The sequence below is a fragment of the Amphibalanus amphitrite genome, unplaced genomic scaffold (assembly GCF_019059575.1).
Source record: "Amphibalanus amphitrite isolate SeventyFive unplaced genomic scaffold, NRLGWU_Aamphi_draft 000661F_arrow, whole genome shotgun sequence".
Lineage (NCBI taxonomy): Eukaryota > Metazoa > Arthropoda > Thecostraca > Balanomorpha > Balanidae > Amphibalanus > Amphibalanus amphitrite.
Genome location: NW_024882155.1, coordinates 173,188 through 198,594, shown reverse-complemented (window position 1 = coordinate 198,594; position 25,407 = coordinate 173,188). Strand labels below are relative to the sequence as shown.

The window sequence follows — 25,407 nt, the reverse complement described above, 5'->3', positions numbered from 1 at the left end:
TCAGAAATTTATACGTTGCTGAATATGTTTTATAGTTCTTCCAAGGCCTTGGACACCGTTTTATTATATCGGATAAACATTGCACTTTCTTGTCAATCAATACATTTAAAGAAAACTTGACCATAATCTTATACTGCGGCAATTGTAGTTCTGCTTACGGTTGCCTCTTTATGATACGGGCCACCACCACCTCCACTGCGCTGGAGCTCAGGCGTTCTACCCCTCCCCGCTACGGACCGGCCCTCGGGCTAGGTGTGTTAGTACTGAGCGCAAACCTGTAGTAGTCACGTGACTTTCATTCACGTAGCGGGAACGGAAGCTATAGGCGATACCAAGGACGGGCTCTGGGGAGGCAACCGGCGCGGAAAAATAGCACAATTGTAGTTTTGGAAGAATATCTGTTGCGGTAAGAGGAATTATACAAAACATACGTGCTAGGAGCAAACATGTGTTATTCCTCCATACTTTGCGCTACATTTCCTTTCTCCAATGGCCAGCACTTAGCAAATAATAGCGCAATTCTAAATTGGTAATATATGTGTACAGTAGCAACTGCGGGTCCCTGTACCACTGCTAATAACCAATTGCTGGTTCACAAACTAGATAGAAGCTGGGTGACGGGTAGCGAGATTTGCGTCTTCCTTACCAACGTCGTGTTTGTGTTTTCTCAATGTTTCCATCCAGCTCAGCTTTACAGCCTCTAAAGAGGCGTTTACGGTGCACTATTTGGCTGTTGTTAAATCGTAATATGTAGATGAAGGGTTGCTAGGTTCCTTTTATCACACTTGTGTTACACAATAAGCCCGTGAACCAGAGGTCATGATAATAGAGACGTTATCTTTACGTTCTTGGTTGTTGCCAAGTTTAGCCGTTTTACGACTCATAAGCCTGTTATGATGTCCGTTTTTGTGAAAAGCAGACAAATGTACTCACTTGTAAGCTTAGAAGCTTCCATGGTGAGTCACATATGAATGACACATATCTTACGTGCATGGAACATTAGCAAAACACGTTACCGAAAGACGACCCGGTTATCTCATCCTTGCTTTCATTTTCCGGTCTTTATCAGAGTTGCTGATGCAACGTCCTTGCATCCCGTACTATTGCTATAAACCTTGTATCGTTTGTCCTACATTCCCTGTAACTGGGTCTCGAGTTACTGGGCCTCTTGCTGACAGTTGATTGTTACACTAAATGCGCTGAATTATAAAGAACGGAAACACACAGTTATCACGCTGACATTGCTGCTGAGTTTCTTGTTTTCTGTAATGACTTCCTTGAGGCACAATTAAGCATATCAGCTGACGGGAACACTGTACCTACTTACAGCCCAGCGCCATTGTTCAGCTTGTGATCATTCTCTGGACTAAGCGCACGACTTAGCATTAACTTTTGAGGTTTAACGATAGCCTCTCCCCTGTGTTCGCAGTTCTCGTATAAGGCGGACCGGAACCAGATCGGTTTCCTGCAGCTGTTGTCGACACACGCCGAGCAGAACATCACCTATCACTGCCTGAACCACGTGGCCGTGTACAACGCCCAGAGGCAGACGTACCGCGGCAGTCTGCGTCTCATGAGCTGGAACGACCAGGAGATCTACGCGCGAGGCCGTAACCGATACAACGTCATCGACGACGGCTGTCAGGTGGGTGTCTGTTCAGCGCTTTATGCCACGGTTCTCATCCCTCAGAATGTGTTAGAGCTGCGACAGTGGGTGGTACTTCTTTCTTAGGGTGCGATGATTGAGTCCTAACCCTCAGCCTACACTGTAAAAAATGATAACACGTTTTGTGTTATATGGCCAAAAACGACTCGGTACAGCCGTATCTCATAACACGCCACCGTGTTTTCTCATACACGGTAAATCCGTGCTACATAACTCGGTATGAGTTTTGACTTTCCAAAAAGTGGTGTTCCGTAACTCGATAAAGACGTGTTACCGAGTTCGATAACTCGTCAACATGTTTCTAGCGTATCGAATAACGTGTAAAATAGCTCGCATTAAAGATGTTAAGTGTTCAATAACACCACTGGTGTTTCTGGGCTCGGATAATTATCGGCTACGTAAACTTATTTGTGTTAACATATCCGGAAATTAGATGTTAGTAAACTCGCCATAAACGTGTAACGTGTTTCGTAGCTCGGTTCGTGTTCATATACTTCCCGTCCAGTACCTCCTTTTAGAATGTATATTAACGCAAAATGAGCTGCATTACACGATTCAATGATCACGTTGAATGAATATATAAATATATAATTCATGTGGACTTATTGCGATGAAAGGCGTACCTTCTTTGATGCAAACGGGGCTGTAACAGGCCCAACCGCGTTTAAACAGAGGTAACGTGTTTAACCGCAATAAATCGACATGAAGTATACATTTATAAAACTCATTCCACATAATTATTGAGGCGTGTAACACAGTTCGTTTTGCTTTAACACACATCCTCGTTAGCCAAGTTCATTAAGTCTCAGAGTACAGATCTACTCATTATATTTCAACAGATTGTTCACAGTAAACAATACACATGCGCTCTGAGCCTCATCAGAAGTAACACCACGGCGGACGAGCAGTGGACAGTGGTCCTCCGCGATCAGCAACACTAGCATTGTGAAAGACACCTATGAACAACACGTCTTTGGGCCTGGCGATGGGAGAGTAGAGGTGCCGTTTCACATGCATTCACTGGCGCGGTCTTCAGCTTGTCGAGCCGATCGTCGCAACGATTTTTTTAACGACTTTCCGGTCGACATTTGGGAGAGCTATTGCGTCAATACTAGCTGGGAGTTCTGAGCGCTGGGGCATTGAATTTTCTCATTGAACATGGGGAACATTGCCGCACAAACTAGGAGGCGCACACTCAGAGGCGTGTTGTCTTCGGAGATGGCAGCCTCGCTCCCCTCCACCCATGACACTATAGCGGTACGAGAGGAAATTCTAAAAAGCGTCCAACTTCTCCTGGTTCGTGTCTGAAATAAGAAAAAAATAATGTCAGTAAATGACGAAGTGCATGAATGTACGCCGTACGGCATAATGATACACACTCTAACCTTCGCACGGGTGGGGGGTCGGGGGGGGGAGCGTTGGCCACACCTGCCAGTTTTTTTGCGAGTGTAAAATAAAATCGGCGATCAGCGCTGCGAAACTTGGTATAGCTTATAATACATCAATTTCACATCGTGAGTAATATTTTCGATCCCGGGTCACATAAGGTCAGGTCACAGTCCAAGTTAAGTGATCATGCCTCTTTAAACTTTGTGATTCAGTCATTTCTAAAGTATATTCGTACATCCCAGAAGTTTGAAACTCATGCTATTGCATGAGCTTGTCAGTATGAACAATTTGCATTTCTCGGAATTTTGATATCTGTGACCTAAGGTCAGGTCGATTTTGTGACCCCTCCATTGACTTTTAGTCAATGGAAGAAAATTGAAATCCGCTTCTTTTGGCCGTAAATACCCTCAAACATCGGGACACAGATGAACATGGCACAATGAACCGGAAAATTGCACCTGTGACCCCCTTTAATGCCGCTGAGGTCATCTCAGATCACGAACCGTCTCAAACAGTTTCTGAAAACACCAGGAATGTGTTCAGCTTAACAATACGAATCGAATGACTTGCAACATGACCTTTTCCGTGACCTTGACCTGAGGTCAAATTTTTAAGTTGACCTTTTCGGGTCAACTTATAGGTTATTCGACGCGTCTCCCCGACGTCATTTTTCTTTGACCTATGACATCACAGGACGGCAAGCAAGGTCAAATTGTAGCAGTTTATAATGACAAACATTTTATTAAAGTGACTTATCATTTAAAAGAGACGACAAAACGTTGATACCTATTTAGTCAGGAAGAGAGGGGCAAGTATCGTAGATAATACTCTAGACTACTTTCAGTACCTAACAAGTGCTGAAAAAATCGGACGTCACAAGAACAGTCGCTTTTTATTTTTTAGTCTTTCATTTTTCAAATAACTATTTCACTGGCAGTTTTACAGACGGGAGATATGTTCAAAACCGTGACACTTTTTTGCGACACCCTGTAAAGGCAATAAGGAATAAGGATCTCTCCGACATATGCTCCGTTTTTAACTTCCCTAAATAAAAAAAAAAAACTGGAGGAGTTTTGAGTGTAGAAATATCAAAATATTGATATTTCTTTTTCGGAAATTTTGTGGTAGCAGTTTCCAATTTGCCATGCATTTTGTACCTAATGTGCGATTTTTGAGTCTTTTGATTGAAAATCTATTTTGTGATTTATTCCCGTGAACGACTTTTCTATTTTTTTTAGACGGAAAATGTCCGAACATGACCTCAGTTTGACCCCCATAACTCATGACCCGAGGTGACCTAGGACGCATTTTTCAGGAGTTGAGTGAAATTGATGTCCGGAGGAGTACTAGAATCGGCGAGTTAAAAATCGCGGCCGTTTGGACAGCTGGCCACGGGAGCGGGTCTATATAGGGCCTTGGGGAGCGGGACGAGAGAGAGAGGGAGAGCGCAGGGGTATAGGGCCTTGGCAGGGGTAGAGCGGGGCGCCGGGGCGCCCGGGCTCTCGTCGGATTTGGGTAATCGGTTATGCTTTTGACGATAATAAATATGTTAAACATGTGATTTTAATTTTCAATATCGGCTTCATATTATAGAAGGCAAAACCCTAGTCTACTAAAATACAACAGAGTCCCATGCAGACACTAATTGTGATTTGTGATATGTGAAATAATAAATCGGCAGAAATAGGACAATACCTTCTTATCCTGTTAGCAGTTGAGCCGCATTCATCAAGGAATGAAGTCCCGTGCCTCACAGTCTTGAGCTCTGACTGTGGGACTTGGAGATTTACCTTCATTCTGCTCATCTTGAGCCGTATTCTGAAATAAATAAATTGTCAGTTCGCAGCCAAACAGATGTCTACCTACTTCTTATCCATAGACAAATAGAAAAGCAGAGGGAGATACCATGGAAGAGAGAGAGAGAGATAGAGAGAGAGAGAGAGAGAGAGAGAGAGAGAGAGAGAGAGAGAGAGAGAGAGAGAGAGGGCAAGAGAGAAACCAGGCAGACTCATCATCACTAGCTGGTAGATACATGGCAAAAGTTGAAAAGGTAGAGTCAAAATTATTCATGTAAGTAGCATGTTTACAAACGCACACATAGCCACCATGACCAGTGGTGGAGTGGCAGAATGAGAATCAGGGCCGGCCCGAGGGCTCCTCCTTTCCATCCATAACGCCACACTAGTCACTACACGGATAATATTTATGTAACCACGCCTAAAAGGCATTTAATATCACTGATGTTATTGCTAAGAAAGATTTGGAGCAAGTATCACTTGTACTTACCAACGTCACACGCAGCACAGACACGAGCTCCCTGGATCGCACAAAGATGGCGACTGAGGCCCACGCGGCGCTGCATTTGGCGCGAAACTGAACCGAGTAAGTTAACAACCCACAGTGTTAATTGGTGTTAATGTCCCTCAAGATCGCGGCCCAAATAACCCCATTCGGGTTTTTAAACTCGACGCAGAGGGGTAAACACGCCAACGTGTCATTCAACACGGTATAACCGTGCGCAAAGATGCTTCCACAAAATCGTATTCGTGTTTCGGAACACATTGTCCGCCAAATGCGGGTATGAATACATGGCGATTACTCGAAAGGTGTCATTGTACATGGGGATTCCGAGCTAGTTCATCCTGATTTGGACCAACGGTGTTTTGCTTCGCAATAAGGTTTAAATTACTCGATAAATACGGATTCATTAGCAAGGTAGCTTGTTTGAACGCATCATTAAAGTGAGTCACAAAACTCAAACTGTGCTAACATTTTTTACAGTGTATGTCCTCAGTCCTGTTTCACTGCACCGCAAAAGCCAATCCGTGTCCCAGTGTAGGGGGACGGAGAAGGTCGAACAGACACCGTCAGCACCATGGCTAATTTCGTCAGGCTATAGGTCATAGTCATCTGTCGGACACTCTCGGCTCCGTCAACACCGTGTACCGTGGCACCCCAGGGTCACTGAGATCTCCGGACGCGGCCCGGGAAGTGCCGAGCTATCATCCACCTGTCGGTCTGGAACCACTGCAGAACTTCGCTGCAGACTTCCACTGCTGAAACGCTGCATAATTCTGCTGAAACAGAAACCGTGGAGGCTATACTACTGCACACCGGAAGCGGATCAATGTTCACTACGGTGCTATGGTTCAGAATAGTGGACGTTCCAGTGTTGGATATGATTCTGCATGCACGTCGTCATGCTTTACCCCGTCCGCTGTCACACAGTCAAGGTCGCATGGCTAGTAGTGTGTCGTCCCCGTCTCGACAGGGGCCGATGTCACGCGCCGTCTGTCTCGACAGGGGGCAATTCCACGCGTCTTCTCTCCTCGACAACTATTATGCGAAGTCACGCATCGTTTCCGTCCCGGGTCCTTTCACTGTCTTCTCGTTTGCACGCAGACCGATATTCTACGCATAACACGTGCGCATCTCGGGAGCCAGGGCTGGGCTGTCACTCTGTCTAGTCTACAGCCGAGGCAGCTTGGTCACGGGGCCAGGGATTAACGTCCATAAGAGGCGAGGGATGAGAACGAACCCGCACAGCGGGTGCCCGTTACATCATGTTGCATTGCTTTGTAGCGTGCCAAAGAGTGTGTGGTTAGCCGCTTCTCTTCACAATAGAATACTGATGAGACAGCGTGCTGTCGCTTTACAGCTGCTAAAAGTTTGTGGAGATGACTGCGGCTGGTGTTGTAATTCGGTTTTCGACACTGTTTGCAGTCTAGTGCAATGCCAACACTCCTGTCATGAGTGGTATGCTTTCAAAGCCGGTAAGACCCTAACTTGCATTCATTTGCTACCACCTCTGCTAGTTTTCGTTTTCCATGTGAATCTGCTACACCGGCACATAAGTCACTTTTTCAATTTTGTGTGGGAGGTTCGCCGATAGATTCGATTTCACATCGTGTTATCTAAACGGTTCTCAGTAAGTAATTACACAGCTTTGAGAAAATTCAAGGCCAGCCAAGGTGAGAAGTCGTTTTGGCAAACATGAAAACAGCAGCCAAGATAAATAAGGAGACACAATTTACATAACAGCAGTCGTGGAATGTAAATGACTTTAGGCGCCGTACCGATGACACACATCACTTCGCAAACTGTCATGTCTGTTCTCTGCAGCCCTCTGTATTTGTCGATGACCCATGGTATTAGGCAGTCAGCAGAGTAACAGCATATAACCACGGGTCGGAGTCACAGCCACCCCTGTGGGCGGTGCCGGACCCGTAACCGCGCCACTAACGCCGCACTGGCGCGCGTTGCACCACGTCCATCGTTGCCGCCGGCCGCGCGTCTCTCCCACGTTACGCCACGGCCGGCGCAGATGAAGACACTGTCGGCGGCCAAAGGTCACGGGCGGGCTGACCTAGCGACCACCGGTCACCGCAGGCTAGACGGTTGACCAGCCTTCACCGCAGGCGGGCCGCCGGCCATCGCGATGGTCAGCTGACTGATGACTGACCGATGCATCGGTCACTACAGATGGGCCGTTGACCATAAGTTAATACGGGCTGTCCAATAATAACATCGGTCATCTTGGGTTGGCCTATACCAACGATCGGTCATCGCAGACGGGCTGCCGACCATAGGTGACCGTTGACTGTCCAATTGCCACCACCGGTTATCGCAGATTGATAGCTCCCGCATCTTCACTAGTTATCTCCAGCAGCAATTTATCCGCGTCATCGTTCATACTTCCCTGTCCAGATTGACAGTCCAGATTTACAGTTTTTTAGAGCATACCTATTCTTAGCCAGGTGATCATTTAGTGGCTGGATGGCATTTCCCGTGAGGCACTCCCGTCCTAACAGCGACGAACCTTGGTTTGTCGACTAGCACAATGCTTGTCGATAGATAGCAGTAACATGGCTCAGATATTACCTGGCTCGTGGCCGCCTACGTGAAAAGGTATAATTCGCTTCATACGACGGGATGCTGAGCAGCCGTAGCAATCGACTTGTTAAGTTCTTGGCCATATCGATCATCTGGCTATGCGACGTTAGCACACACGACAACCGACTTGAATCATTTATATCCTTCGGTGATCACCCAAGATTACGCCCGGGCCATCTAGCCGACGCCGCTGGATGCTTCGTAACAGCACCTCTGTCAGCCACAACACAGCTCTGACTCCTCCTCCGCCTCGGCCTAAACAGCACGTTGCCGGCCTCCAAACGGCCGCCCTCCCCGTCCGGCGTCCGCCGCCGAGGAGCGTATGACCTTGGTCCGGGGGTGAGGGTGAGGGGGCGGCTCGTTGGCTCATCTCTCGCCGGCGGCGCCCCGTCACACTTGTGGCACCGAGCTGCCGACCGCGGACGGGGAGGGGCGGATGGGAGAATACGAGGTGGGATGGGAGGTGAGATGGGACGAAATGAGACAAGACGGGATGGGACGACAGAAGCGAAAAGAGGACGCGATGAGACGGAAGGCGATGCGATGAAGAGGGACCAGGAGCGGGACGTGAGTGACAGAATTGGACAAGCTATAGCGAGACGGCGGAGAGACGAGAACAGTACATATATAAAACACTACATTTACCGGACGGGAAGATACCGCACTTCACAAAGAACGAGGCTGGAATGGCACTGTCCTGGATGGAACGCGGGTTGGGAAAAGTCGAGAGAAAACAAGACGGAGGAGAAACAGGACACTGAAGGCTCCATGGCGACAGGAGGGAATGGGAATGAAGAGACTAGGAACTGACAGGGACTGGATGGATGAATCTTCCTTTAATTACTCTATAACCCAAGCCCGATGCGGTTTGAATTCACCTCGGCTATTGCGACAGTGTGCCCTGCTGAGTTGGTTCGTCAGGTCGCCTTTGGCGACGCAGCGTAGCCCGATACGGCACCCGACCCCGTGTCTCAATAGTTCCCCAGAGCTGATGAAATCAGCATTCCCTGAGTGAAGATACATCAACACACAAAACGTCTGTCACTCTGGTAGGCTAGGAAACCATGGGGGTGAAGGCTCTCCAGCTGAGTTTTTGAGAGGGGCACTGGGCAGCATTGAGTCATGTCCTTCCGCGCCTGTCTACATAGGTACCTACATGTAATAGCCGTGAATTAGCAATAGCAAGTCCTTGCTTAGCCACAGTCTTTCTTTCCGTATAACTTTCATCTGCTTCTGTCTCCGTCCCTTGACAGAATGACAGCGATTTGTGCCACCCAAACACAGTGCTCATTGTTTGCGCTCTGTCTGTCTGTGAATGTAGAATTACGCGTCACTACAATCCGCGCAATCTTATTGTGAGCGTCAGGAATGACACCCGCTGGTGTGACAGTGTGTTTTTGTAACCGCCTACCCCGCGAGGTCCCCGTGCGTGTAACTCACGCCAACCGAGGCGGACGGGCCTCGGCTGGTGGCCAGGTGGCAAGGGTCACCGCGGGCTGGGTGGCCGTAGGAACTGCCACACCAGCTGTCGCATCAGGTTTTAACGGCGACAGGCTTGCAAGCTCCCGTCTGTCGTCTTAGCTCTCGTTTCTCACAACATGTTGCTCCTCTCTGAGATGTCACTAGCCCTCCCGCGGTACGCTAACGTCGGTCTTACGGCTCGATAGTCGGGCGCAAAGTGACCTCAGCAGTCAGCACTCAGTGCAGTCGGTGAACCCAGAAGCCCTAGTTAGCATACCTAAGGCTCAATGTTCTAACTCTCGATCTCTCTGTGTTGCAGTCCTCGCCGTCGTACTGGGGCCAGACGGCCATCCAGGTGGAGACTAAGCGCACTCAGCGCCTGCCTCTGACCGACATCGGCCTGCGCTCGATCGGCCGGCCCGACCAGAAGTTCAAGATAGAGCTGGGCCCGGCCTGCTTCTATTAGAGGCCGGCGAGATGGGAACCAACACTGCCACACGGACGAGAGAGGAAGTTACGTGTCCGGCCTCCTCCGTCCCAGGAGATAGCGTTAGCAGCAGCAGCAGCAGCAGCAGCGGGAGAGGAGGTCGAGGAGGAGAAGGAGGAACTAATAGAAATTATAAAAATAAACAAAAGATAAAAAGGAGAAGCAGGATATTTAGAAGTCAGGAGAAAAGACCACAGCGGAGGAGCAGGAGTCTGAGATCAGAGGACTCTGTTAGAACAGAGAGCCGCAGTGCGGCGCGGAGGAGAGACCGACCTGGGCAGGGAGGTGACCAGTGACGATTTGTGATGTGATGACGTGCCGGAGGACAGGAGGACAGGGAGGGGGAGCGCGGTGTGTCGGTCGGGCCGCCGGACCGCCGGGCGGCGCCCACTGTCCGGCCCGGAGTGGAGTGGAGTGGAGTTGGTCTGGAGTAGAGTGGAGTGGCTAACTCCAGCCGCGGCGCGCTGGCCGGGAGTGGAGCTGCAGGGCTCCAGCCGCAGCGCGCCGGCCCGGGGAGTGTGACCGGTGCAGTGGGCGCCGTCCGGCGGCTGACCGATCCGGCCCCCACCGCCTCCATGTGATGGCCTCGAGAGAACGAGAGACAGTCGGCCGAGACATCTAGGCTCTAAGTATTTTTATATGTCTGTGACGTAGATAGTCCTAGGTTAAGGAGCAGTACTTGTGCAATAATATTATTCTTTGTGCTTGAGCTTGCGTGATTTGCTTATATGTGGTGTACGCGTACTTTAAGTCCCCTGTGATGTGTTCTGCAGCCCACCTGACGATCGTAATTAAGTAATTAAGGAATATACATGCGATGTTTGCTTTATGTTTTGTTGAGTTGTGCTTCCGATATCATGGGTGATAAGGGAAAACTCATAAATTAGAAAAAAGTTAGAGTGCTTAGCAGCATTCAGGCTACGTGCATACTAATTCTAATGTCATAAATTCGTGGTCCAGTCACAATTATTATTGCTGATAAAGGGATACTTTCGGGATGGGCGATGGTGCGCTAGAAAAACCGCTCCATGTAGCTCACATTGCGCAGCCAAATCTGCCCAGTACCGCAACAAAACCTAATCTTACCCGCGCCGGGGCAGGATCAAAATGTTTAGAATGAACATGTCTAGAAGAATTGCTAACATCCTAATATTCGATACTTTACCATTTCTATTCACACAATATTGTGTGTAAAAAGAAATTCTGCTTATCTAAGCTCGCCTCAGTTATTCATTTCGAATTGACTTGCTTTTGCGTACCTTTTTCATAAAAAGGGATGTGATTTATGCATGTATAATAGACCTTTATGGACTATATATAGTCCATAAAGAACGTCCATATATGGACTCACACGATGTATCTAAGTGAAATTGGAGCTCGTCAGAGAACAGTGTCAAACTAACAAAACCCACATATTTGTAACAAAGGATCTTCGCGCCTGTGGTGTCGGAAGGTCACGACATTTGACCTCTCGGCTGGCTTTCGGAACAGACGGGAAGATAAACACAGGTATCTCTCAGAAAACTGATGGCTGGCGTCTTAGCGTAATGCTGCGGCATGCGTATTCATGAGTCGTTGGAAATAGTAGTCATTTTTCACCGATTGCTGTATTTCCATAATTGTATGCTTGTATCAACAATAGACGGACATATCAGTTTCCACATAAGCAGAATGGCTGAAAGTATGCGAGTTGCGAATTATTTACATCAGTCACAGGTTGACTTTACCGTCCAATTAGACGAGCAGGTGCAGTAAGCACTGCCTTATATGACGGTGTTGGTGATCGTGAATAATTGCGAGATGCCTTTGAAATGTCATCAGATATAATGGCCTATGGTGTATACCTAACTAGCTGTTTCGAATCCCGTTGTAGTTAAGTTCCCAAAGGACCTTAAGAAGGTGAGAGATCACTGTCAAATAAGTAGTTATGATAACATTTATTAAGTGCTCTAGCGAGGATGAAATTGAATATAATAAAACAAATAAATGAAGTTGACTTTTCTTCGACATCAAAAATGTACATACAAACCAAATAGTATTAAAACGGTGAGCTTTCGGCCACTGACATTTATCGCACTAACGATTGACTTTTACCGTTGTTTTGATAACTTGGCCAATGGCTGACAGCTCACCCTTTTTAAATGCATTGTTTGGTTTGAACTTTTGTCGCGGAAAATTTCATCTTCCTTTATTTATTTGATTATAGTATTAAATACGCGCAAATAGAAATAGAGAGAGAGAGGGGAGAAAGAGAAAGAGAGAGGGAAGAGGGGGAGAGAAAGAGAGAGAGAGAGAGAGAGAGAGAGAGAGAGAGAGAGAGAGAGAGAGAGAAGAGAGAGAGAGAGAGAGAGAGAAAGAGAGAGAGGGGGAGAGAGAAATAGATGCTCTTTAACGGAAGCATTTACAAGTCTTTCTATCACTTGTCACCCACCCAGACATTTTGTTCTGTGAAACTTGTGGCACGTGTCAACTGACCGCTAACGAAAGCGAGAGTGCTAACTGTCGCTCCGACGAGCGATGTGGCGCCGGGGGCGTGACGAGCAGAATGGTATGGTGGAGCCGGCTCTGGACAGTCGCACCTCCCATCTGGAGTCGATCACCGTGTCCAATGTCCACCACCGAGACTCCGACACAGGGTGTCACTGCGAGCCGGCTTCCGTACTCGGTGCCCGTTACGCAAAACGTGACGGTGCGTATTGGAGATCTGGCGAATGCTGAACTCAAATCAGAGTGATCTGATCGGCTCTCTGTCCGGCTGCCATTGACATATGCAGGTAACGTTCGGCGCATGTGAGTTCGCCAAAGCAATTAGTGAATTGCTGAATCCATGTTCCGTGACTAGGACTACTTCGTGCTCCTATAATGACTAACCGACCGGCGGACGATGACTGACTGTCCATGAGTGTCTCCATGAGTGTCTGCACCGGTACAGTTATCTTGTCTCGGTGTGTGTCTGTTATCTGTACCGCTGTCTGAGCTGGACCGTACTGTACCCAGGGGAGTCTCTCACGGCCGTCCTTGGCTTCCTGGTAGGTAGCGTCGTATGTCATTATACAGCGGAGCGCTGCGGCGTCTGCCGTGGCCGCCGCAGAGGTGCCACTTTTACCGGGCGCCGGGCCAAGGCCGCGCCGCGCCGTGCGTCCTCTCTGCGTCTTATACGCAGCCGACAGGCGCATCTGCACGCTCGGCTGCAGATCGCTGGAGGCAAGGAGAAGCGAACCGTGGGACTTTACGAATAACGGAAACGGGCTGCAGTGTCACCGATCCACGGAGCTGCCGGCAGCCATCGTTATGCTTCAGCTGTGAAATCTATGGACCTATGGATTACATGAAGCTCAAAGCCCTTTTCATTGACTAAATCTGGACTTAGGCTGATCCTATGATGCGAAGCAAACACTTTGCGATGCATGACATTTTCAGGCGTAATGCTAGGTGCTGTTGAAAACAATGTACCTATTTACTCATATTTACCATGTTAGTATCACCAACAGCGAAAATGCACTAACTTCCGTGTATAAGAGCCTTCACCTTGTCCATTAATCAGAAAAATAATAGGCGTTGAGAAAGCAATATCATTGTTGGAGCAACATCACGCTTGGCTACTGGGACACGTGTTGGCTCCCGTCCGATAATGTGATGTGATGTCCCAAAACCAGCGTCCTTTGCGGAACCAGGCTAGCCACTTGTGCGGCGATGCAGTTTCCGACTGGTGTTATCGGGATAGCTTCTTGTGTGGCAATGCAATATCCCGGTTCTAAGTGCTATTATGTTGTTAGTCTGCTGTGTCATAATGCAGTCTCTCAATTTTTATTAAAATGGTTACTGTCCTGTGCGACAATGCAGTCCCCCAGTTCTTGGTGCTTGCAGACTGGCTTCTTACATTTGTGATCACAAGCTAGCCTCTTGTGCGACAATGCAGTCTCACTGCATTTGTGCCTCTGTGCTAGCTTCTTGTGCGACAATGCAGTCTCGAGCATATTTAGCTCACAAGAAAGCCTCTTGTGCGGCAATGCAGTCTCTCAATTCAGCGCAGTTAGGTTACTCTGCTGTGCAATAATGCAGTCTCTCAGCCCTTGCGCTCAGGGTTGTATACGACTCAATCAATAGCAATCAATTCAATCACGACAAATTTGGGAAACCAATCAAATCAATCAAGTCAGAGCAGTTTTCGGGAATTGATTCAATCGACTCAAACGCGACAATGAAAGGAATCAATCAACTCAATCAAACGACTCAAACCAAGACATACATTAGGTTTTTTGCCCCACCAACTTGGAAAAGTGTCCATAGCAGTCTGGTGTACCTACCTACCTACCTACCTACCTACCTACCTACCTACCTACAGAAGAAACATAAAAATATTGTCTTTTAAAATTATAAATTGCCATGCCATTCAAAGTTTCTATGTAATAAGGAAGGATACCTAGTGATGGGCAGGTGGATCATGATATTGAGGTTCAATGGGTAGAATTGGAGCAGAAGTGTCATTTATTGGGTGCAAAATGACCCAGTAGTTGACTCGCCCCTTAACCCAAATCACCACATTTCACCTAAAAGTTGTCAATTTAATTTTGGCCATATTCCAACTCCATTTACACTAAATATCAGATATTGCAGTTGAAAGTTGGCTGCTCGGATTTTGGCAGTGTTCGTGATTTGGCCATTTACCCTACACCATGTCTATTTTAATGGATAATATGCATCAATAACATATTAACCATAGGGAAATAGAAATAAACATCTTACCTGCATCATGCATGTGACGGTTTCGGTTAGACAGAGACTGACGGGCAGCCTGAAAAATCATTCCACACAATGTGCATTTGAGGCGTGGGATGTTGTCAGATTGGGAAGGAAGAGATTTGAAGTATTTAGCGGTCCACGACTCTGGACGTGGCATGTCAATGTTAGGTAGGTACCTATGTGAAAAATTCAAAACATTTAATTGCAATACAATTTGAAACTATTAGGACTGGGGGATAAGGATGAGTATTTAAAAGGAAATGGAGAGGACAGGGACTCTGGAACCACAGGATAAGATAAGGACAAAGGAAGTAGGAACAAAGAAAATTAAAACGCGAAAACGGCACGGTGCGACTGTGAATAAAAGAAAACGTTTTGCCAAGAAGTATGCTAAGCTTTTATAAATCCTTATTCTACTTCTTTTGACTTTTTTGTAAGATGACGTCATTGATTATCATGTAGTATGGTAGATCATCATAAAATAAATCGGTTGTACAGCACCAATTTCGTTTTAATTATTATTTCATTTGAAATAAAAACACTTAATAATATTCGGTAAAATATTTTAAGGAAAATGAAATATATTAAATATGTTATGCTTAGGCTCTCAGGAGAAAAGGATCAACAAACGTTCTGCTGCAAATTAAACAATGCAGCAAAGTAGCTATCAATTGTACGTAAACGTAATCAGCGAGACGAAAACGGCGCTTTTGTTTCAGTTATTTTTGTAGGGGTTTCAGATATTTATAGAGTTCAGTGGGTTGTTTCTGAGGAGATGTGGAGATGTGAATTATTAATCAATCACACTTTATTAGTATATAGGGCCTTGCACTTTATCATCTGGATTAAAAAAAAAACGTTTCCTGCTGAGTGCAGAAAGGAAGGTAGGTGCATCGCCAGGTTCTATCACCAGGATTGGAGCAGTTATTGCAGTTGAAAGTCAACGTTGGCTGTTCATGTTGTTTAGGCCCTGTTCTTTATTTGGTCATCTACCCCATATTGCAGTTGTGATGACAAGCAGTTTTCAGTGTAGTTTTGTGATCTTTGGTGTCATCAATTGGTGTCATTATTTTTCGTCAAGTAAAACTTATTTGAACTTTTCATTCAATCGACTCAATCATACGAGTCACTCTAATTTTCGGGAATCAAATCAGTCAACCAGTCGCTTAAGTCAAACGAGTCAGTCAACCAGTCATCTCGAAAAGTCAATCGACTCAATCCAATCAACTCAAAATATGCGTTGAAACAAATCAATCAATTCAATCGACTTGATTGGTATACAACCCTGCGTTGCGCTTCAGCGGTACTGTGGTAGCCTCTTGTGTGATATTGCAGTCTCTCAGCGTTAAGTGGCTACAGGCTAGCCTCCTGTACGACAATGCAGTCTCTCAGTTCAAAGTGCTTTTAGGGTTCCTGTCCTGTGCGACAATGCAGTCCCTCGGCGTATGGCGCTTGCATGACAGCCTCTTGTGCGACAATGCAGTCTCCCTGCCTTTGTGCGTCTGTGCTAGCTTCTTGTGCGACAATGCAGTCTCTTATTTAAGCGCAGTTAGGTTACTCTGCTGTGCGACAATGCAGTCTCTTAGCCCTTGCGCTTCTGTGATAGCCTGCTGTGTGACAATGCGGTCTCATGGGACGTGGTGCTTACAGCTGCTAATCTCGTACGCGACAATGTAGTCTCTAAGCATGTGATGGTCACAGGCTAGCCTGTTGTGCAACAATGCCTCCTAGCCTTTATGCTGCTCTGCTTGGCTCCTGTGTGACAACGCAGACTCTCAGCATGTGGTGGCTACAGGCTAGCCTTCTGTGCGACAATGCAGTCCCCAGTTTTAAGTGCTCTCAGGTTAGTCTGCTGTGCGACAATGCAGTCTCTCAGCCTTTACAAGACAATGATCCATATCCTGTGCGACAATGCAGTCTCTCGGCATGAGGTACTTGCATGACACCCTCTTGTGCGACAATGCAGCCTCCCTGCCTTTTTGCTATTGTGCTACCTCCTTGTGCAACAATGCAGTCTCCGGCATGTTGTCCTTTCCTTGCAGGTTAGCTTTCTGTGCGACAATGCAGTCTCCAGTAGGTGGTGATAAGCCTTTTGTGCGACAATGCATTCTCTCTGCATGTGGTGCTTTCAGGCTGGCTTCTTGTGCGACAATGCAGTCTCCCAGTTTCCATTTTCGGACAGCTGACCGTTATGTCACCAGCACCAGAATAGGACCGTTGCCACCAGTAGTCACGGAATGCAGTGGCTGCGTGGCTACCGTTGGGCTCTTTGTGGCCGTTTTCGCTACCTCGGCTGCGGAGGATAGATGGACAATACACGACGTCGGCCTCGCAGCCTCCCCACTGAGTGTGAAAACATGTATGAGAGTCGGGGAAAGGTCAAGAACAGCATTTCACAAGCGAAGTCTGCGAATGCTGAATGCCATGAATAGCTAATACAGGTATGATGAATCGTGAATGACAAACAGTTTCATCAATGGGAACCAACATAGGTGAGTCTGCCCCTATAGCGGTCCATTGTGTGTTTGGGGTGTCAAGACCTCATGGGATTGATCGATACACATGACGGGACTATGTTAGACATACAAATACTCGTAAGATGCCTTTTTTTAGGCCAATCGAGCGACGAATCGACCTTGCTTGGATGCAAAAAGGTAGCACTACAGTCACAACGAATATTTCTGTAGTAGCTTGTGAATCATCAGCTTATTTCTTCCCTCAAGAAAAAAAAAAAACAAGGAAAGAGCAGACACATGCCGCGAATCAATCATTAATCATGGTGACCGTTGCACACATAGCAGCCCTACAAATAATTCGTTTGGATTTATGAACATCTTCTAAAGCGAGCGGTCCCTCATATACCATCTATGTACGGAGAGTTGCCGCATCGTGTCGAAAAAATGCCTGTGCGGAAAGAAGCGTTTTCTGCCAACATGATATAACTATAGCCATAACTTTCCAATATACGAGTATTTAGCTCGAATGCTTGCGTGGACGGATTCGTTTTTGTCGGAGTCCGTGCTAAGCAGCACGCAGACCCGTAAACGTTATATCGGGCAACGTCTGAGCTGAGTCGGGATAATTTAGATGCCAAAATTCAGCGTACCTATCCATCAAAGCCGGGCACGGTCCGTCCCACTCACTGACTTCAACTGGGTACGACCGCTCCCACTAACCACTTGATTACGGCATGCCAGTGCCACCAAAGGTAATCAGTTGTGTGAGCCGCTTGGTAATGCATTATTGCTCAGTGCTCATGGGCATATCTTCGGAGGCTATTTGTTAAGTCGCATTCATGCTGCTTTCACATTTTTTTCTGCAAAGTTTATTTATTCAAAAACGAGTTAATGAAGAAATCGGATATATGGGAGTCATATAAATTTTGCAGCAACATTCAATTATTTAACATGGCTTGAAGGATGAAACAATACTCGTACATACCTCCGTGCAGCTGTACGTGGTGTCTACTAAATAATGAAAAAAAGCTTAGAGGCTTCAATCTCGGATATTATGTAACATAAATAATCGGAAATTCGCATGCTTATGCACCTGTCTATTTGTTATCAACTACTTTCAGTGCAGCGCACTGGGTACACCATGTTTCACGTCACGCCACGCGCGCCACCTGACCCCCTTTATCAAACGTGGCGGCACCTCTGAGTCAAATGAGACCGATATTTCCCGCCTTCGCGTCTTCAGATGTGAGTCGGAGCTCGGAAGCTACGTCCATTCCCCTGGGCGCATTTATTTCTTGAAAAGCCTCGTAAGTCTTCAATCGGCCACAAATGTGACACGCAGGGTGGATTCTCTTCTCGATCTACCACGGGTACGCCGACCCCTCCAACATTGTGTGGTTTTAATGGCATAATGGGCAAAACCTATAAGTCGAACCAGAACGTATAGCGTTGGGTAGTATTGGTCTTGTATGACATTGGCGCCCCCCAAAATAAAGAGTCAACGCTATATCGTCTTTCATCTTTGCCTATGCCTTTGTGGTTACCTTGAACTGGCCAACAGGCTGCGAACACATCAGTCCGGCTCGTTTTCGTGCACAGACATTCCAATTCCCAACAACGCGGGCGATTTAAATGACCTTATGGATATCAAATTGGCCGCGCTAGGTGGGTATATCGTTGCCCTCAGACCACGACAACGCCACCATTCAGACATAAGTGACGTCACTGGTCACATACTGGTGACGTCACCGGTCAGCGGCTAGTGACGTCACCGGTCAGGTGCCGAAGCCAAGGCCGTCGTGAGAGGGGCTGTGGCCGGTATTAGATGGGCGGCGCGCCGGTCGGGCCGCTGTGCTCGCTGGTCGTCAGTCGGAGGAACATCGCCACCCTCAGCTCCAGGTGGGTGGGAGACCAACACGGACTGAGTGTGCAGTGTGCGGCGGATAGTCTCAGACGAGCAGCTGTCGGAACCCATAGGCCACCCAGGTATAACGGCAGAGACACAGGTAAGCTCGGAGAAACGCGCTGATTTCACCGTCGGCAGACCGTCAATCGACGAATCTCGACGTTAGGAAGATAATCGCTTCAATTAAAAACATCCGTAAAATTTTGAAAATTTGGTGAATATAGCATTCGCTGTTATAAGGGAAACCGACAGCGGAGAAATTAATGCTTTTGAATCGAATGAATTATGGCTATGGGTATTATGAGTTACGGAAAGCCCCAGTTTCGATGAATTTCATATTCGTGATGTTGAGTCTACTGCTGATTTATTTATTATTATTTTTATGTAGATTAAACGACTGCTAAAATCGTATTTCTCTTTTAGTTAGGTAAACAGAAATGTTCATCGACCTAACTTCGTTAAGATGAAAATGGTGAAGATTTGTAAAAGAGTTTCTACGGGTTTCTACATTTATTGCGTGTATTTATTATAAAAAGCATTGCCTCTAAGCTGCACATTATCCGCACTAGCGAAACCAGAAGTCCGCTAATGGACGCTGCGGGGAGGCAACCCCCCAAGGTTTTTTTCCCAAAAAAATCCTCTGATTTCGGTTCCTTACGGCACCGCTCTGCACTTTAAAACACACCTTTTCCCGTAGAACTTGCTTAGTTTTTTCTATTACCGAACATCGTAAATTTTCGTCGATTCCGGGCACCGCAGGTCCCCTTAATAAAGCATAAGCATAAGAAAAGCACAAAAATTAGAAGCGTCACAAAAGCAGAAAAGACTACCTCTTATTTGTCCTGGCATATGTGCCTTCTTACCTATTATTTGTCGTGATGAGGAAGGCTAAGCTCCGTGCACCTTTTTGCGATAATCGTGCAATATCATCCGGAGTCCAGTTGTAAACAAGCGAGTGTTTTGAAGGCCAGCCAGTTAATTGCAGTCCCCTAGCATGATATAGGTGCCGACCTTATGAGCTTTGTCTCAGCATCACGTCTCATAGGCTTTGAATCGATTTATTACGCCCGGGCAAGACTGATAAAAGTGCATACTACAAAACATGCTGATTGATAACTGAACAAGCATTTTCATTGCCTTCTCAACACTGTTTGACCTTTACACTCTTAATCGCTGCCCGCTGCCATGTTTACAGCCATTCTTCGTCAAGGAGCCACTTGCAAGACAATTAGCCTCGGTCGCATAGGACGCTCAGTCTCATTTTATATAGCAAGCGGCCACTATAATTATGCGCGGTTATACACTGAGACAGACTTACCGGTGTCTTCCGTTGCGGTCCCGTGCACTGATTCCCCTCTGTGACCTGCGGGTGATAGTGACGAGTGAGTGGTCTGCCTACGGCAGCGACGGGCTCCGACACGAGTTGGGCACGCCACTGGGGGTCAGAGGTCGCGCCCCGTCTGCACAGGGTCAGGGATTGTGGTAGCGGCGGTCCGGGCCTGACTTCCGATTAGCTTGGGCGCCCGGCCCCGCCCCCGTCCCGCCCAGCTAGCTTCAGGCCCCTTGTTATTTCTGCACCTTGCAGTTAGGCCAATAAATAATCAATAAAAAAGTAACCATGACATGCTGATTATCAATCGATGGGTGTAGCATAGTTTAAAGAACTAGCACTATGTGTGTGTAGTAATTTGTTTTACGATTGAAAGGTCATCAAAATGTTTTGCCTGTTATCTTCCGATCATTTAGTTTCTCGTAAGTTTAGGAAATCAGATTGATTATTTTTAAAGTCTTTTTCTGCTTAGTTTAGAAGGCAGCCTGTTTTCGCACGAACGACAGCATCTCACCAAATTTGTTTGTCGCTGTTTCACCGATGTATTTAGTACGGCTTGAATATTAGTCAGGCTTTCTGCCCACTGTAGTTCCACGAATTGCTAAATATTTGCTTGACATTCTTCAGCTCAACCCACAGTAAACGTATCCAGAGGCCGTTAAACAAGCAATTTTATTGGCGCTTCCGTCGCGAGTGCAAAGTAGCCTCTGTCGCCAGCCTTCAATTATAAATATTCTTTCGACGCTGACCAATTTGTCAAGGCGGTTGATAAGTAATTTCGCTTATTGACGACTCTGTCAGCAGATTCAAAGGTCAAATGTAAAATATGTGCTCGCCCGAAAGATAAAATGGCACCTAATTGGTCATTTCATTAGCCAATTTAGTCGCTAAGACCATATGCTCGACAGTTCCAAAGGCATCCAACTGCTTCATTGGTTTCCAACCAACCAAATGGCTGTCGCTCAGCAAGTCTTCCATGCATTCTCTGCGGCCGTAAGTCAGCAGGTGCATCCACCATTCAATTTACATGTAGCATGGCTCCTGTTTTAGGTATGCAGGGATGCCGGCACTGCAGAATACATTGGCCTCTCAGAACACTGGTATTAGGGGTGCGCTCTCAGCGCTGCACAGACTGAGACTCCGCCTGCTGAATTTCAACACTGCAGCCGTGAAGCCGGACGCCGAGGGCCAAGGTCGAAAGGGGCACACACCAGCCGTTCTTGCATCAGTCTAGTAGGGAATCCTATGAGGCTCCTTGTCACCGGGGGTCGCCGCTAAAGCATTACCTTTTTGGCTGAATTGCGAGCATCCTTCATTATTTCGCTCATGGATAGTTGGCATACCTATTATCGGACTATTAGTTGGTAATATTCCTGAAATGTTTTCAATTAAAGTGTACTTTATTATCAGCTCCATTTAAAGTCAACTGCGATAGCGACATGTCAAGGTGCCCTCTGCAGTTGGGGATCGACTAACAGCTCTTTCAGTCTAATGTGAGCCGATCTGCGACAGTGCCTTCCGCTAGCTCCCGGAGTAACCTGTCACAGAGCCTACCGCAAACCACCGGGCCAATATGTCACCGTGCCGGTCCATCTGCGGCCGGCGATTACATCACCAACTAACTCTCCCTCTCTGTACCGACAGCAGCGCCATGGCTCGTCTGCTGTTCGCCACTCTCGCCGCCGCGCTGGTCGCCATGGTAACCGCCCGGATGGCGTACGAGCTGTCTGACGGCGCAGATAGCATCGTGCCCAACCTGGTACAGTCGTTCAGCTGCGACGGCCGCGCCTACGGCTACTACGCCGACGTCAGCAACGACTGCCAGCTGTTCCACATCTGCGTGCCCGTGCTGGGAGCTGACGGAGAGGTGAGGGAGTCGACGGAGAGGGGGGAGCCAACTGGGAGGTGGGGGGGGGGACGATGGAGAGGTGAGGGAGCCGAGGGAGAGGTAAGGGAGGGGGAGGGGAGAGGCGAGGGGGCCTGCGTCGACACCGGCCCGCGGCGCCCGCTCAAATAGCGTGATTGGAACGGATTCAATCCCAGGACATGGAATGGTCAAACTAGGCCGAAATTTCCCAAAACCACAAACAACAACACCAACATCAAAAACAGCAACAACAATAGCAACAACAACGGATTCAATCCCTACGTTTGTTCTAAGCATTTACGTCTAATACGTAAAGCAGTGACTCGGTCAAAAAGAACGTTGCGAGTCTTCCCTTTATCAATGACTGATGAGCGCTAGATTTTGTCGATTTTCAAATAACTTCGCTTGCATTGCGTCGGGTTTCCTCATTCTCATTCAAATTTGCTTAGGTAGGTATATCGATTCAGGTCCCCCGGTCGTGCGTCGTTGGGGCTGGTTGGGGGCAAAATTTTGAAATTCTGTTATTAAGCAGTTATTTGGCACATTGACAAACATAAAATTGTAAGGTATGCCACGAGATGTGATAGCCAGTCGTAAGTTGCATTAAGCCTCTTTCACTTTCTGCAATTTGTATCAAAAGCATTTATTGCAGTTAACACCCAGCTTCCTTATTGGATATAGGATATTGATTCGTCAGAGAAGCACAGCTACTTGTCACGAATGGCAAAGTCATGCACATGAGTGACAGACCCCTAACGAATGCGCGTCATTACCTGTGTGTGCCGTTTAACACGTCTTGCACCACCGGGTCATAGGTCGACAGTTGCAATCCTGTGCCACGGTTTCGCTGAGTAAATTAACCAAATAGACGCTTGCCACATGCAGTGGCAAAAGCTCCACTTCAGTTCAGACTCGGCACCCGAGAATTGTAGGTTTCCTTGCCACGTGTCCTGGCGCAGTGCCAAAACCGCCGCTCGCCGTGCCTTCCCCGGCGATTGTGACGTCATTGACCGCTCGAGGGAAGAGGTCGGCACTGCGGCGCAGGGGTCAAAGGGCACGACGAACGGCCCACCGGCTATCGGGGAAGGGTGGGTGGCTCAGGGTCGCCTGCCGCGCCCTTGGTAGTCGCGCGCCTGTCGCTCACGTGCGTAATGCGTACCTATGTGGCGGTGAATGATGCCCAATGAGGGAGAATGATGGGAGAGGAAGAGTGTGAGAGAGAAAGAGAGAGAGAGAGAGAGAGAGAGAGAGGGTGGGAGAAAAAGAGAGAAATAGTGTTTTGACTTTTTGACGCTTGAAAATGGCAAATCAGCTTTATCAACATGGAAAATTTGTAATTTGATGTCAAATACACCATAAGTGTGACTTTTAGTTTTTAAAAGGTAACAATAAGTCAGTATGCTTACCCAATGACTTCTTGTAAGCAGTTCACACGGTGCAAAACGAGCGAAAATGTGAGTGAAGAGGAAACAGCCCCATTGACCTGTCACTTACCCTGCCGGGCGTTTGACGCAGCGCTGACGGAGTCGCCTCTCTGTCTGTAATTGCCTACAGGTGCTGTCCACCGACCAGTACAGCTTCCTGTGCGGCAACCAGACCATCTTCGACCAGGCCACGCTCACGTGCAACTACCCGGTGGACTCGCTGCCCTGTGAGGACGCCGAGTCCATGTACTCGCTGAGGAACGACGAGTTCTTCAGGAAGCTGGACGGCAGCGAGGCGTGAAGGCCGTGACGGGGTGTGTCGCCGCAGCTAAACCGTGAACCACCTGGCGAGCGCCGTGTGTGCATGTTCATGTCAGTTGGTTTGGTTTGTTGGAGAGACGAGGCTGACATCATGACGTTCATTTCATAGCACATCAGCCAGACTGATCGAGCTCGACTTGTGTCAAAGTTCGGTGCATGCCGGACCTGCGTCATTGATAAAGGTGATCAGCATTTGTGTAGGAAGGCGCAGCACTGTTCCCGATTTGTCCGACCGTTTACTCTGCCAAACATCTTTAAACCTTCCTGTCTTTGTTCTATTCGTTTGAGCCAAATTAATCTTTTCCAATTCAAGACATGCATGCTAACCATTATTGAACGGGATTCCATGCGATAATTTTGTATCCAAATGATATTTTGTATGTGATTCAAGTGTATTTTGACATTGTACTTCACTGAACAGAGCATTATGAATTGATGTGTGCTGGCGGCACGCAATGAGTGATTCATATTTCATATGAACTTCTGAATTGTAATAAAGAAATCGATGAGTGAAGTAACCGCGTTTGGGCGTCCAAAATATAGGCTGCTGATTTGTCGTAAAATAATATTACAGACTTAGTTAGTATCTAATACCGTTCATGTACATACAATGGGTGCGGTGCAGAACAAATCCGAGCTGGTTATTCCATTGTGTCATTTCGTGGCGGATGAGGTGCTAAATACAATCTCGAAATGTGAACACGAGCCAAACTTGGCTTCTCAGTCATAAGTAGTGACAAGCGACAAAGGGCACGGGAAAGATCGTCAAACTTGTTACCAAATTTCATTAGTCATCTTTCTAGATTGGATAAGATATCAGGTCAAAGGAAGTGAAATCTTAATAGATAAGATAGTAGATCATGTCAAAAGAGGCGACGTCCTTCTGGAAAAACAAAATAAAGATGGGATCAAAACTATACTTGGGTTCGCTATTTAAATTATAAGCTCGCATAGGCCGTTTTTACAAGTGGGGAAGCTGATGCCATTTTTCTTAGTGTGAGGCCACCACCTACTCACGTAACTTGACCTGTTGACTTGACCGTATACCTAGATGTGTCATGTATACGGCACGCCAAACTCTTATGGAGCATGAACCCCCTTCTCCACCACCGCTACCATGCCGCATATTTTGAATGGCCTTGCTGAGTCTCAGCATTCAGCAACACGGTCTTTACGCCTTACGGCTAGGATTGTTGATTCAGTCGAAGCGACAAGAGACGTCCATGCACCGCACGAGATGCCCATGCGATCAACTACGGTTTGATAAAGGAAATATTCAATTTCAAGCATGGAGTTTTAAACTGAACTAGCAGTTATGTAAGTACCTTACCCTAACACCATTTGGAAGCTTTAATAGCCTAACAATCAGCCTAGTCAAAGATATTCCACTTTATAAGTTCCGAATTGAGTCCCTTTCCAGTAATTCGACGCGTCCTATACCCAGGTACTGTTCCAAGTATGACA

General features: G+C 47.2%; 2 protein-coding genes and 1 long non-coding RNA gene across 6 annotated transcripts in view; 2 read left to right on the top strand and 1 right to left on the bottom strand.

The window, feature by feature from the left end:
• The window catches only part of LOC122364199 (fibril-forming collagen alpha chain-like), a 42,149-nt gene extending 31,428 nt beyond the window's left edge, over window positions 1-10,721 (top strand). For 2 of the 3 annotated variants that reach the window (XM_043334350.1, XM_043334351.1), the window contains 2 exons: window positions 1,430-1,645; window positions 9,729-10,721. In XM_043334350.1, the coding sequence (XP_043190285.1) occupies window positions 1,430-1,645; window positions 9,729-9,875 (363 nt within the window). In that variant the 3' untranslated portion in view covers window positions 9,876-10,721. The remainder of the gene's footprint in view (window positions 1-1,429; window positions 1,646-9,728) is intronic. The other variant, XR_006253508.1, reaches the window with a different exon arrangement.
• Window positions 2,478-4,804, bottom strand: LOC122364200. Its single transcript, XR_006253509.1, has 2 exons — window positions 4,751-4,804; window positions 2,478-2,970 (listed from the first exon to the last, which is right to left on the bottom strand). It is a non-coding gene; the product is annotated as an uncharacterized LOC122364200 (long non-coding RNA).
• An 8,180-nt stretch (window positions 10,722-18,901) lies between the features above and the next one.
• LOC122364198 (U-scoloptoxin(01)-Cw1a-like) lies at window positions 18,902-24,457 on the top strand. Of its 2 annotated transcripts, none has more exons than XM_043334348.1 (3): window positions 18,902-18,994; window positions 21,976-22,198; window positions 23,753-24,457. In XM_043334348.1, the coding sequence occupies exons 1-3, from the start codon at window positions 18,921-18,923 to the stop codon at window positions 23,921-23,923; spliced, it is 468 nt and encodes a 155-aa protein (XP_043190283.1). In that variant the 5' UTR covers window positions 18,902-18,920; the 3' UTR covers window positions 23,924-24,457. The 2 variants fall into 2 exon arrangements, with proteins under 2 accessions (XP_043190283.1, XP_043190284.1); XM_043334349.1 differs by having other exon boundaries at window positions 18,947-19,101.
• Window positions 24,458-25,407: the final 950 nt, after the last annotated feature.